The following is a 12,922-nucleotide window of genomic DNA, read 5'->3' as shown; positions in this document are numbered from 1 at the left end:
AGATGAACTAGAAGGAGGGTGGACCCTTTTCTACTCACAGGCTCTGAAGGGAACTTTGAGCCAGTGCTGGTCTTATAACACTTCGGGAACTCTGGGTGGAGTCTCTAGCCTCCCAGGCAATGCTGAGACTGATGCTGTCATGGAGGTGATTGACAGGGGCTCCCGCCACCATTAATCAGAGAAACAAGCTGGCCTTTCCTGCCTGTCTGCATTTGCCTGCAACTGACATCCTGTTAGCTGACTTATTACTATTATTATTTTTCTTTTCCTTTTTAGACAAGAAGACCTGCATATATCAACTCACATTATGCATGCCTGTGCATTCAAAGAGGCTTAAACAAATGAACAAACAAGCAAGAAAAAAAAAACTGTAAAGGAATCGCACACAGCATAGAAACATGGCAAGATTTCTAAATAATCACAGGAAAGGGATTATGTCAGAGAAATTCTTTATATTCCACCCTCCCCCACCCCCACTCCATATTTGGATCTAGGGGAAGCAAGGGTCAGTGTTTTCCTGGCTTTGATGCTGAATACTCAGTGACCCTTCTGTGCTAGCTTATTTTTCACTCCCAGAATGGCTTTAGAGATTTCATGCTTCCTGTAGTAGAAGGCTTAGAGGACTCCCAAGACATCCTGTGGCTATGCATAGCTCCGTCACTAGCCACGTCACTAGCCCAGACTCTAATTTTGCATCTGCGTAACCACTGTGGCAAACACAGTGATGGTTTCTATTCATTTTCCTCACAGGTGCCCCACAATTGTCCTGACCTGACTTCTTGCCCATGAAAGGGTATCTTTCCTGCATCCAAATAGGGGGCGTCCTGCCCCACTAATAGGCCCCTTCTTTGCAGTCTCACCTCACCAGGAGGATGGACAGGAACACTGAAACAGCCATCTGACCGCAGGTGGGGGATTCCCAATGCTGCAGTTCCTACAGTATCCCTCACATCTGGTCTACGAGCCAAGGGAATGGACCTGATGGTGGCTGGTGCCTCAGCCTTGGGTAGGACTCAAATGACACTACAACCAGAGTTCACATTTCACAGCCTGCTTTATCTTATGGGGAAAAAAAAATGTAGACAGAAAGATCTCTGTAGCAGAAGAGAAAGTCCAGAAATAGACCCAAATACATATGGGAATTTATATATAAAAAGACTAAAAAGATGCATCATTTATAGCAGTGTTAGGGCTCTAGGATAGATACGTGGGAAAACAATTACGTTTAATCCATCTCTCACACCTAATACCAAAATGAATTCTAAAATATTCAAAGGTTTCAGTGTGGAAAAAATGAAGCCATTCATAATTAGAAGAAAGCACTTTTAAAAATAATCTTGATGCGGAAAAGACTTCCAAAGCATGACCCCGGAGCCAGCAGCTATAGATATCGATCAGCTACATAAAAATTGCTCAAAATCCTCTAAGGTAAAAATCGTGTATGCTAAGCAGACCCAAAAGGCAAATGATAAATAACAAGCAAATGCAACTCATAGTCAAAGAGTTCATTACCTGAACAGATGAAGATTCATGTGAATGGATTAGGAAAAATACCCAAACCAAGGACGGAAAACTGACAATGGACACAAATGGTATTTCAGAAAAAACAAATACAAATGACTTAAGTAACAAGCATTATGCAAAGCATAATAATAAAAATTTAAATTAAAATTACAATTAGAATATCATTTTTATTTTATAATCGAAGCATTTAATAACTGTGATGGCATGGGTGCTTACAGCAAACTTTATATCTTGCTGCTGGGAGTGACAGATGGTTCACTCACTATGCGGGGGGCAATTGGCAAAATTAACAAAGATTACAAGTGTGCATAGGTAGGCCAGCATCCTCTGGGAGTTTATTGTGGAGATATATATATGTACAATTTTTGTTTGTCTAAGTATATTAGCTTCCCATGGCTGTCATAGCAAATTACCACAAACGTGGTGGCTTAAAAGCAGAGAAGTTTATTTTCTCACGTTTCTGGAGGCCAGAAGTCCAAAATCAGCATCACCGGCTGAAACCAAGGTGTGGGCAGGGCCACGCCTCACCTGCAGGCTCTAGGGGAGCGCCCATTCCTTGTCCCTCCCAGCGGCTGCTGGCATTCCTCGAATTGTTGCCACGTTACTCCAGTCTTTACTTTCAGCATCTGAGCTGCCTAGGCATCCCCGTGCACAAAATTCTCCTAATTCATTATGGATAAGATACAACGATACGAAGCTAAGGTCAAGATGACCTGTGGGGCCACCAGATAGTGGAAGAGAAGACAGGAAGACATAGATATTATGACACCTTAAAACTTGGGCCAGAATTGTCCTGCTTCAAGGGAGTTGGTTCTGTAGAGAAGTTCTAGCAAGTTACAAAACGCAGGTGTCTGAGTGGTCAAGAACCACAGGGCCAGGCATCGCTCTATAGGTCTCCAGTGCTGACTTTACGGTGAAGCCAGGATTGGATTTGCTCAGAGTTAGGATATTTCTATGGCTCGCTTCTTCATTATCAGGGACAATGGTTTCTTCAGTAGGTTTGGGTGGCCATTGAGAGAGAGCGTTTACACAGAAGGGCCCTCTCTACTTGGACACAGAAAAGCCACCGCATGCAGTTGGTGATGGTTTCCTAATCAAAGGATACTGGGACAATGGTTGGCCACGGCCACAGGGCAGGCAGACTCAAGGTGGAAACAGACCCCGTGGCCCCCGAGATGTTTGTGGCTTGTGGCCTCTGAGTTGATCCTGCTTTCCGAGTTCTTTGCTTTCGTCCCTGGGGGGCTGAGGTGAGTTTCTTGTCCTTGGACCTTTTCGCTTACCTCTTATTTGAACTAGTGTGAGTGAGTTTCTCCTTGTAACCCTAAGACATCTGACCGGAATATGGTTCAGTTTTTAACATTCTTTTTGCAAATAAAACACATGTATATCATATCATCTGAAATCAAAGCTTGTCACATGTAGGAGGGATCAACAATGTTGTTACACGAATGCCAAACCATGACCACAATGATGTAAACTGGGAAATACTAACGGGAAAGCATGAAGCGGCGAACAAAGCCATTTAGACTCAGGCGCACCTGTGTTTCAATCTTGACGGTATCATTTACGTGCTGTGTGACTTTGGGCAAATGAGTTAAGCTTCCTGAGACCATTTTTCCATCTGCATATGGGGGAGACACCACATGCTGTTTTGCCGAGAGGATTAGAGATAATACATGTGCTATGCTGAGCGAGGTACTTGGCACCTAACAGATACTCATTGTCATGTGACACTGAGTTCATGAGCAATGAACTAGTTCATGGATTGTGGCTGTAACGGCAACTGTCGGAGTGAAATGAAAACTACATTTGTACGAGTACACTAATCTGAAATCAACAAATGTAGATCCACCTGTGGCCGGGTATGTAAGTGAGAAGGGTTGGAGAGTGTGTGGAGAAGCAAGCTGATTCTGACTGCGTGAAGAAACTGCCTAACACAGGGTGAGGATATCGAGGGATTAGCTGCCAAAATGTACTTTGTGTTACAGGGAAAACCAATGAATTCCTGCACATGGAGTGAGTGGCGTATCACAAAAGCCAGCCAAGAGAGCATGGAATGTCCTATATGTTGGATAAAGGAGAGACGTTAGGAACAGTTACGACAGTGACTGCAGTGCCCATGACAGAGGAACAGACGGGATAACCCCCAAACGCACAGATGTGGGGATTAACCGATCTCCAAAAACTCAGAATCTCAGGTCTGTGAGTTATTTCATTCAGGCCTCTAACCCCAGGTGATCTTGAATCACAAAAGATACTAGGTGTTCCCCTTGAAAAAGTTGAAAAAGTCGAAGTGCTTTGCTCTAATATTACGAATATTATGTCACCTGGGGATGCAAATCCTGTTAAAATGCAGGTCCAGACACCGCAGGTCTGGGTGGGGCCTGAGACGCTGGATGTCTAACATTCTTGCAGGTGATGCTAACGCTGCTGGTCCACAGCCTGCAACTTGGGGGAGCAAGTCTCTATATGACAGAAAAAGCCACTGGGGAAATTAGCCATTCCTCTAGATTTTCCACATCCACAGTACGTTTACACAGAAGGCGTTGAGAACGGAATAGAAATTAGAACCTGGAAAAATATATTCTTCCAACCCACTTGCAAAACCCTGGACATCGGAGAAGAGCTTTGGGGTTGACACTTCCACCTGGTGTGTCCAAACTGACAGGCTTGCTCTGTCCCTCCGCACCAGGACACTTCCTTCAGCCTGGCCCTGCTCTTCAATGGCTGTGCCAGAGTTAGAAAGAGGGTGGAGCATGATTTTGGGGTGAAGACAGGAAGCAGCCTGTGAAATCATGTCACTCTAAGGTCTGCAATCCTTTCCACTGTGACAGTTCATTGTCACTTAGCAGAAATTGCTGGTTATGAATATTTAACAAATTTGCAATTAGCTCATCTACCAACATGATTACTGAGATGGAGTAAGCCATTGAATGAAGCTGCTAGGATTATGTACATAATGCTTTCTGATTACACATGCTTACACATCTGCTTTTGTTTTTCCCTCTTCTCTGGCACCATTTTTGCTAATTTTTATCAAACCACATGCCACATCTCCCTGCTTTCTATAGTCTTATACCATGCTAAGCAGGTAGAGGAAGGCATTTTTCAGATTGTGGAGAATATTTGGCGTTGGGCTTCGGAGGCAACTGCTTCTGATGCAGGGTTACCCTGCAATAAGAACGCCTGGAATCTTTCCCGAATTCCTCACCACTTTCATCTGCAGTCCAATTACCAAATTGCCCAACTTCGTCTCTCCATTTCCAAAAAGGCATTACCTATTATCTGAAAGGGCGGGCCTACGCCAGCCGACTCCATCTTGTTCTGTGTCCTTCACCTTGACCACACCTCCTCCCCTTGAGTAACCCCCCCCTCACCTGCCTAACAGGACTCGACCCTTCCCCAGGACCCTTCCCCAGCAAATCGGCTGAGGCCATAGCCATTACCTCACCAACTGCCCCCAGGCCCCAATAAAACCTTTGTCCTTTTGAAACTCGCTCTCTTTCCCTGGTATCTCACCGCTGCGTCGGTGCAGGTAGGGGATTGAGCTCGAGCTAGCTCGAATAAAGGCCCTTTGCTTTTGCATCGGACTCGGCTCCCTAGTGGTCTTTGGGGATCACGAATTCTGGGCATAACATTTGGGGGCTCGTCCGGGATCCCCAAGAACCCCGAGGGACCCCCGACCCGGAGAGCCTGACTGGCCACGGTTAGTGTCTGTTTGTTCTGTCTTTTCTGTGTGAGCTCATTTCTGGAATTCTGGTAGTGCCCGACGCAGTCTAAGTGGACGCACTGGAGGACCACGGGCCGGGAGTTTCGGAAGACGTTCCGATTCTCCCTTCTGGAGGGACGTGGAATCCCCTCAAAGGTCTGAGACGAGGCGGGTCGCTCCCGCTGGTCGGCGTGAGGCCGTCATCTTTGGAGGGACGTGGAATCCCCTCATCAGTTTTGGAGGGACATGGAATCCCCTCAAAGGTCTAAGCTAGCTTGCAGTTTTGCTTCCATGGAGTTGGAAGACTTTCTAGGGGCCCTCTGTTTGTCTGTTTTTGTGTTTCTCTGTTTTGTTCTGTGGACTTGCTGGACTGACGTTATGGGACAGACTCAGACTACTCCTCTAAGTATTATGATTGATCACTTTAAGGATGTGAGGGGAAGAGCTAACAACCTCAGTGTGGAAGTCCAAAAGGGTCGGTTGCAGTTTTTTTGTTCTAGCGAGTGGCCAACTTTCAATGTCGGATGGCCACCAGAGGGGACCTTCGACCTCCCTACCATCCACCGAGTCAGGAGTATCATCTCTCAGCCTAAGGCGGGCCATCTTGATCAGCTCCCTTACATTATCATTTGGCAGGACCTTGTAGAAGACCCACCCTCTTGGCTTAAGCCCTTCCTAACCCTGCTCCCTCCGGAGCCAAAACCCATTCTTGCTTTGCAGGAGACAGAGAAGAGGAAAAGTCTTACCCAGCCTTCAGCACCCCTCTACCCTGTCCTACAGAGGGGTACTGAAGAAGAATTAATTTTTCCTCCCCCGTATAACCCCTCTAGGATGCCGGAAGAACACCATCCTCCCCCTCCGGGGGAGGCAGACGCTGTTCTGAGAGCGGGAGGCGGAAACGCTCCAGGGGGAAGCCCTCCCTTTACCAGACAAAGGGCTCAGAGGGAGCAATCCGCCTCCGCCGACTCCACTATTCTGCCCCTGCGAGCCACCGGACCCCCAGACGCGGAGGGGAATCAGCCCCATCACTATTGGCCTTTCGCCACTAGTGACCTCTACAATTGGAAAGCTCAGAATCCTAAGTTTTCCGAGAAACCGGCAGGGCTTATTGATTTATTAGACTCTGTTCTTTTTACCCATCAGCCCACGTGGGATGATTGCCAGCAGCTTTTGCAGGTCCTGTTCACGACTGAAGAAAGAGAAAGAATCCTCAGTGGGGCCCGAAAACTAGTTCCAGGCGCAGACGGGAATCCCACCACCAACCAGGCTCAGATAGATGCCTCCTTCCCCTTAACTCAGCCCCAGTGGGATTTCAACACGGCAGAAGGTAAGGAGAGGCTCCGGGTCTACCGCCAGACTCTAATGGGGGGTCTCCGAATGGCTACTAGAAAGCCAACCAATTTGGCCAAGGTAGGAAATGTACAACAGGGAAAAGATGAATCTCCGGCTGCCTTTTTAGAACGGATCATGGAGGCATTCTGTACCTACACCCCCATGGATCCAGAGGCTCCGGAAAGCAAGGCAGCTGTTCTCATGGCCTTTGTAAACCAATCGGCCATAGACATTAGGAGAAAATTACAGAAAATAGATAGACTAGGAGAAAAAAGTCTGCAGGACTTACTGGTGGTAGCCGAAAAGGTATATAATAACCGGGAGCCTCCTGAGGACAAGCAGGCTCGCGCCATGGCGGCTGCCAGCAGTAAGCAGACTCGGGACCTGGCCAGAATACTACTAGCTACCACTGCTGACTTCCCCGAGGAACGAGACCGCCGTCTCCGGCAGCTGGCAGATGACACAAGAAAAGGTAAAAGCACCACCAAGGGGGGGAAGCAGAGGCTGCAGAAGGATCAGTGCGCATACTGCAAGGAGATAGGGCATTGGGCCCGAGATTGTCCAAAAAGAGCTGGCGGGAAGGGAAGCAAGACTGATCGAGTAAAAGTCCTAGAGCTGGATGAACTAAGTGATTAGGGGAGTCAGGGTTCAGACCCTCTCCCCGAACCCAGGGTAACTCTTAAAGTGGAGGGGACCCCTATTGACTTCCTTGTCGACACCGGAGCACAACATTCGGTCCTCTGCACCCCACAAGGAAAACTAGCCAACAAAAAGTCCTGGGCACAAGGGGCAACTGGTATGAGCCAGTATTCATGGACTACCCGAAGAACAGTAGATTTGGGAACGGGCCGGGTATCCCACTCCTTTATGGTAATACCAGAATGCCCCTACCCGCTGTTAGGACCGGACTTACTGACCAAGATTGGAGCTCAGATAACTTTCAGACAAGGGGGGCCTCAGGTCACCGATGGCAAGGGCCACCCCATCCAGGTCCTGACCATGAAACTGGAGGATGAATACCTCCTCCACTAGGAGGCGCTCCCGAGAGAGGATAATATAGACAGATGGCTACAAGAATTCCCCTCGGTTTGGGCAGAGACAGGGGGGATGGGACTAGCCGCTCATAGGACCCCAGTCCTGGTAGAGCTCAAGCCAGGAGAGAGTCCGGTAAGGATCAAACAATACCCCATGTCTCAGGAGGCCGGGAAGGGGATCCAGCCACACATCCGGAGACTACGAAGCCTAGGGGTACTAGTTCCTTGCCAGTCTGCCTGGAACACCCCCTTACTGCCGGTCAAAAAGCCTCACACAAATGACTACCGACCGGTACAAGACCTCCGGGAAGTAAATAAGAGGGTCGTGGACATACACCCAACTGTTCCCAACCCATATACTCTCTTGAGCTCCTTGGCGCCCTCCAGGGTCTGGTATACTGTACTAGATTTAAAGGACGCCTTCTTCAGTCTGCCGTTGGCACCCCAGAGCCAACCCTTGTTCGCCTTCGAGTGGCATGATCCGGAGGAGGGCTACAGTGGGCAACTCACCTGGACACGGCTACCTCAGGGATTCAAAAATTCACCCACCATCTTCGACGAGGCACTACACAAGGACCTGGTATTTACAGACACCTTCTCTGGCTGGGTGGAGGCCTACCCAACCAAGCATGAAATGGCTCAGAGGGTGGCTAAGAAGCTACTAGAAGACATCTTACCCAGGTATGGTTTTCCTGCTATGGTAGGATCAGACAATGGACCAGCTTTTATCTCACAGGTAACACAGGCAGTAGCCAAGGCGGTGGGGGCAAACTGGAAATTACATTGTGCTTATAGGCTCCAGAGCTCAGGACAGGTAGAAAGAATGAATAGAACCCTAAAAGAGACCCTTACCAAATTAACCATGGAGACTGGCGGGGACTGGGTGACTCTCCTACCGTACGCCCTTTACCGGGTTAGAAACACTCCTTACACTCTGGGTTTTACTCCCTACGAGATCATGTTTGGCAGGCCACCCCCTGTTATTCCCAGCCTTCGAGCTGAACTTATTGCTGAGTTTAAAGATCAAGAACTTTTTCTTTCCTTGAGCGGGCTCCAGAGGGCGCACGAGGACATTTGGCCGCGCCTCCGTGCCATCTACGAGGCTGGCCCGATCCCGACACCTCATCAGTACAGGCCGGGAGACTGGGTCTACGTCAAGAGGCACCACCGAGAGACTCTCGAGCCGCGCTGGAAGGGACCCTACATCGTGGTGTTGACAACCCCCACCGCTCTCAAGGTAGACGGCATCGCGACCTGGGTCCATCACACCCACGCTCAGCCAGCGGACCCCTCCTCGATCCGGAAGGACGTTGTCACGCGATGGGCCATCATTCGGGACCAACACAACCCGCTCAAGCTCAAGCTACAGCGCATTTGACCTACCTAATATTGGTAACTCTGTTAACTCTGCTTGTCATTGCTCCTGCTGCCGGGAGTCCCCACACCCCCCAAAACATCACCTGGCAGATCATAGACACCAGCTCAGGACAATACTTAATCAGACGTCCCAGAGCCACCCCAGGGACACTTGGGTCCCAGAACTTTGCGTAAACCTCCAAACTCTGTTCCCCTTGTCACCATAAATGCAGCCAGTCCCATGATTGGGTCCCTAAGCTACATGACAAGGGGGGAATGAAAGGGCGGGCCTACGCCAGCCGACTCCATCTTGTTCTGTGTCCTTCACCTTGACCACACCTCCTCCCCTTGAGTAACCCCCCCTCACCTGCCTAACAGGACTTGACCCTTCCCCAGGACCCTTTCCCAGCCAATCAGCTGAGGCCATAGCCATTACCTCACCAACTGCCCCCAGGCCCCAATAAAACCTTTGTCCTTTTGAAACTCGCTCTCTTTCCCCGGTATCTCACCACTGCGTCGGTGCAGGTAGGGGATTGAGCTCGAGCTAGCTCGAATAAAGGCTCTTTGCTTTTGCATCGGACTCGGCTCCCTAGTGGTCTTTGGGGATCACGAATTCTGGGCATAACATTATCTGCTTGATTCATCCCAGTTGGGCTGTAATGCAGATAAATTAAAAAAAATAAAATAGGGGCGCCTGGGTGGCTCAGTCAGTTAAGCGGCTGACTTCGGCTCAGGTCATAGTCTCGCGGTCCGTGAGTTCCAGCCCCGCGTCGGGCTCTGTGCTGACAGCTCAGAGCCTGGAGCCTGTTTCAGATTCTGTGTCTCCCCCTTTCTCTGACCCTCCCCCGTTCATGCTCTGTCTCTCTCTGTCTCCAAAACAAATAAACGTTAAAAAAATTAAAAAAATAAATAAATAAAATAAAATAAAATAAAACAAATCCACAATGGAGGGGAGAGATCGCTTCATTTAAAATACAGGAAGTGTTGGCAACTCACTGGCCACGTGACCTTGTCCCTAACTCCTTTTATTTCCTGGGCTCGATTCTCATCTGTAAACAGAAGACAACCATTACCTTCCGGTATTTACTTATTAAGATCATACATTGTTCTCCCTATCCTGCTGGAAACAGCTCCCTGCTACTCCCTTGGAGAAGTAAAAGAAAAAAAAAAAAAAAGAAAAGTAAAGGATTTACTCTAGGGTAGGAGGTAGAAGAGTAGGGCAGAGAATCATTTTTCTGTATTCTATCCAGTAGGAGCTTTTTCCTCTGGTGGTGAAAACAACTCCAGCAGCAACGTGGTAGCAACTTGTGCTTGATCCTAGGTACAAAACACACACACACACACACACACACACACAAAACCTTGCACAGGGCAAAACAGACACCATCGCTATGCTTTGACTATTAATTGGTTCTGTTGTTGAAGGGCTTTTATTTTTTCCAAGTGTATTTCAAACTGTCATCAAGGCAGGGCACATCATATTATCTTTGAGCTCTTTGCTGAATGGTGCTGTCTGATTTGTTGATAGATCCCGTACTCTGTTTTTCTTAGCATTTTTAGAAAATGATCTTGATTATTTCTGGCATGCAGCTTGGATTTCTAAAAAGCCAGTTTCAGAAGTGTGAAAGACAATCATGAATAGTATAAGAGTTACCAGAAGCTACTGATAATAATAGCCATGCTATTTTGCATAGGAGGGTAGGGCTTTTATGTTTGCAAAATGCGTTCACTTGCATTAGGTCATGTATTCTGCTGCTACTCACAGACACCTTCTGTTTTTCAGGATGGCCTTTTCCCAGCCCTTCTGCTGTTGGAGCTAAGGCTTTGCATTTGGAATCATCCCAGCTCTGATTACACCCTAAGGACCAAACGTAGGAGTCAGCAACCTGCTTGTCTCCCTCATTTCTTTCCTATTGCTTATCATTAAGGATCATTAAGGATCATTAAGGATAATATCAAAAGGATATTCGAACATTTATTCATTATTCATTCATTCAGTTAGCCTTTCACCCAGTGACCATTAGGCGTCAAATAGCTGCCCTTTGCTCCATTGTGGGGAAACAGAAATGTGATACCCTTCCCACTCTCAGGGAGGTCATTGCAATGGCAACGTCAGCCAGGAAAGTCAAGGCCCCGTGGGGTCACAGCCTTGCTGGAGGCAGTCATGGACAAAGGCTTGTGGACAACCGGCTCGGCCTGAGGCGGTCAGCAAATGCTTCCAGTGGGTAAGTCCCTGGGTATGTGTACTTAGCCAGGAGAATGGATGATGGATGGGAAGAAGGCCGTTTTGAAGAGGAGGGTGGAAAGACAAAGATTTGGTGCCCAAAATAGCATGGCCTGGTGAGCAAGGCAACACAGCAAAGCATTCTACATTCTGCTAAGATACAGTTATTTGCGTAAGTCTTGGTTATGGAAACTAGCAAATATACACAAAGCAGAGGGAACGGTATCATGAGGTCCTGCATGCCCACTGCCCAGTCTCAATGATTTTGTGTTCTTAAAGGAAAATGAAATTCATATCTGCCATTAGCTTGATGGCTTCAGGAGGCCACACGATGGAAGAGAAGAGAGGACTCTGAAACAGGTCTGTGCTGACCCACAGACTTGACAGATGACAAAGCTGTCATTGCAGATCTGTGGGGAAAGAGTAGAATGTTCAATAAATCATGAGATGATAATTAGCTGTACGGAGAAAATATTTTGGGTCCCTCCTCCACAATCGAGGTAAACCTCAATTCCCATTCCAGGCTGGAATCATTAAAATTGTTGGAGAAACCGAGGAATAAAAGTATGGGTTTGGGGGTCTGGGAGGATTTCTTAGAGTTAAAAATCACAAACCTTAAAAAAAAAGTTGTAAATCCAATTATACTAGGACAAAGCACATTTGTTGTAGGCCAAGATGAAAAATTCAAAGTACAAACCCCAGTCTGTGAGAAAATATCTGAAATGTATTTAATAAATGTAAATGATCAGGATTAAATTCCAGAACATATAAAAACTCTTACAAAGATTAACAATCCAATAGAAAAATCAGGTCGTTACCTGAGCAGCCAATTTTTAGAAGAGGAACATTTGAACATTTGAAAATACATTAAGCCTCACTTAGGCTTCCTGATTTCCTGAATCGGGAAATTCAGGAAATCAGATTAAATTCAGGAATTTAAAATTCAGAATTCAGGAAATTCCGATTAAAACCACAATGCTCTGAAGCAACCGGTGTTGGTGAGGATGTGGAGAAAAAGGAACCTTCGTGCACTGTTGGTGGGAGTGCAAACTGGTACGGCCACTGTGGAAACGGTATGGAGGGTTCCTCAAAAAGTTAAAAATGGAACTACCCTATGATCCAGCAATCGCACTACTGGGTACCCAAAGAATACAAAAACACTAACTCGAAGGGATACCTGCACCCCTATGTTTATAGCAGCGTTATTTACAATGGCCAACGTATGGAAGCAGCCCAAGGGTCCATCAACAGATGAATGGCTAAAGAAGACATATACAATGGAATGTTGTTCAGCCACAAAAATGAATGAAATCTTGCCGTTTGTAATGAGATGGATGGAGCTAGAGAATACAACGTTAAGTGAAATAAGTCCGTCAGAGAGAGGCAAATACCATATGATTTCACTTGTATGTGGAATTTAAGAAACAAAACAAATGAGCCAAGGGGAAAGAGAGAGACCAAGAAACAGACTCCTAACAGCAGAGAACAAACTGATGGCTACCAGAGGGGCAGTGGGTGGGGGATGGGTGAAGAACTAGGTGATGAGGAGTAAGGAGTGCACTTGTCTTGATGAGCACTGGGTGACGAATGGGATCGTTGACTCACTATGTCACACACCTGAAGCTAATATAATGCTGTGTGTTAACTAACTGGAACTACATTTTGAAAAAATCACAACGCTCTAGGGTGGATCACATAGCAGGATTCACTGCTGTTTTTAATATTTTACATCTCAAGCTGGGT

General features: G+C 47.2%; 1 protein-coding gene across 1 annotated transcript; it reads left to right on the top strand.

The window, feature by feature from the left end:
* Nucleotides 1-4,904: 4,904 nt before the first annotated feature.
* LOC128311161 (uncharacterized) lies at nt 4,905-7,201 on the top strand. The gene is made up of 2 exons (XM_053200275.1): nt 4,905-5,389; nt 5,497-7,201. Exon 2 carries the CDS (start codon nt 5,525-5,527, stop codon nt 7,199-7,201), a length of 1,677 nt encoding a protein of 558 aa, XP_053056250.1. The 5' UTR covers nt 4,905-5,389; nt 5,497-5,524.
* The last annotated feature ends 5,721 nt before the right edge of the window (nt 7,202-12,922 follow it).

The sequence above is a fragment of the Acinonyx jubatus genome, chromosome A3 (assembly GCF_027475565.1).
Source record: "Acinonyx jubatus isolate Ajub_Pintada_27869175 chromosome A3, VMU_Ajub_asm_v1.0, whole genome shotgun sequence".
Classification (NCBI taxonomy): domain Eukaryota; kingdom Metazoa; phylum Chordata; class Mammalia; order Carnivora; family Felidae; genus Acinonyx; species Acinonyx jubatus.
The sequence above is the reverse complement of the archived record's forward strand: the minus strand, read 5'-3'. Positions and strand labels throughout refer to the sequence as shown.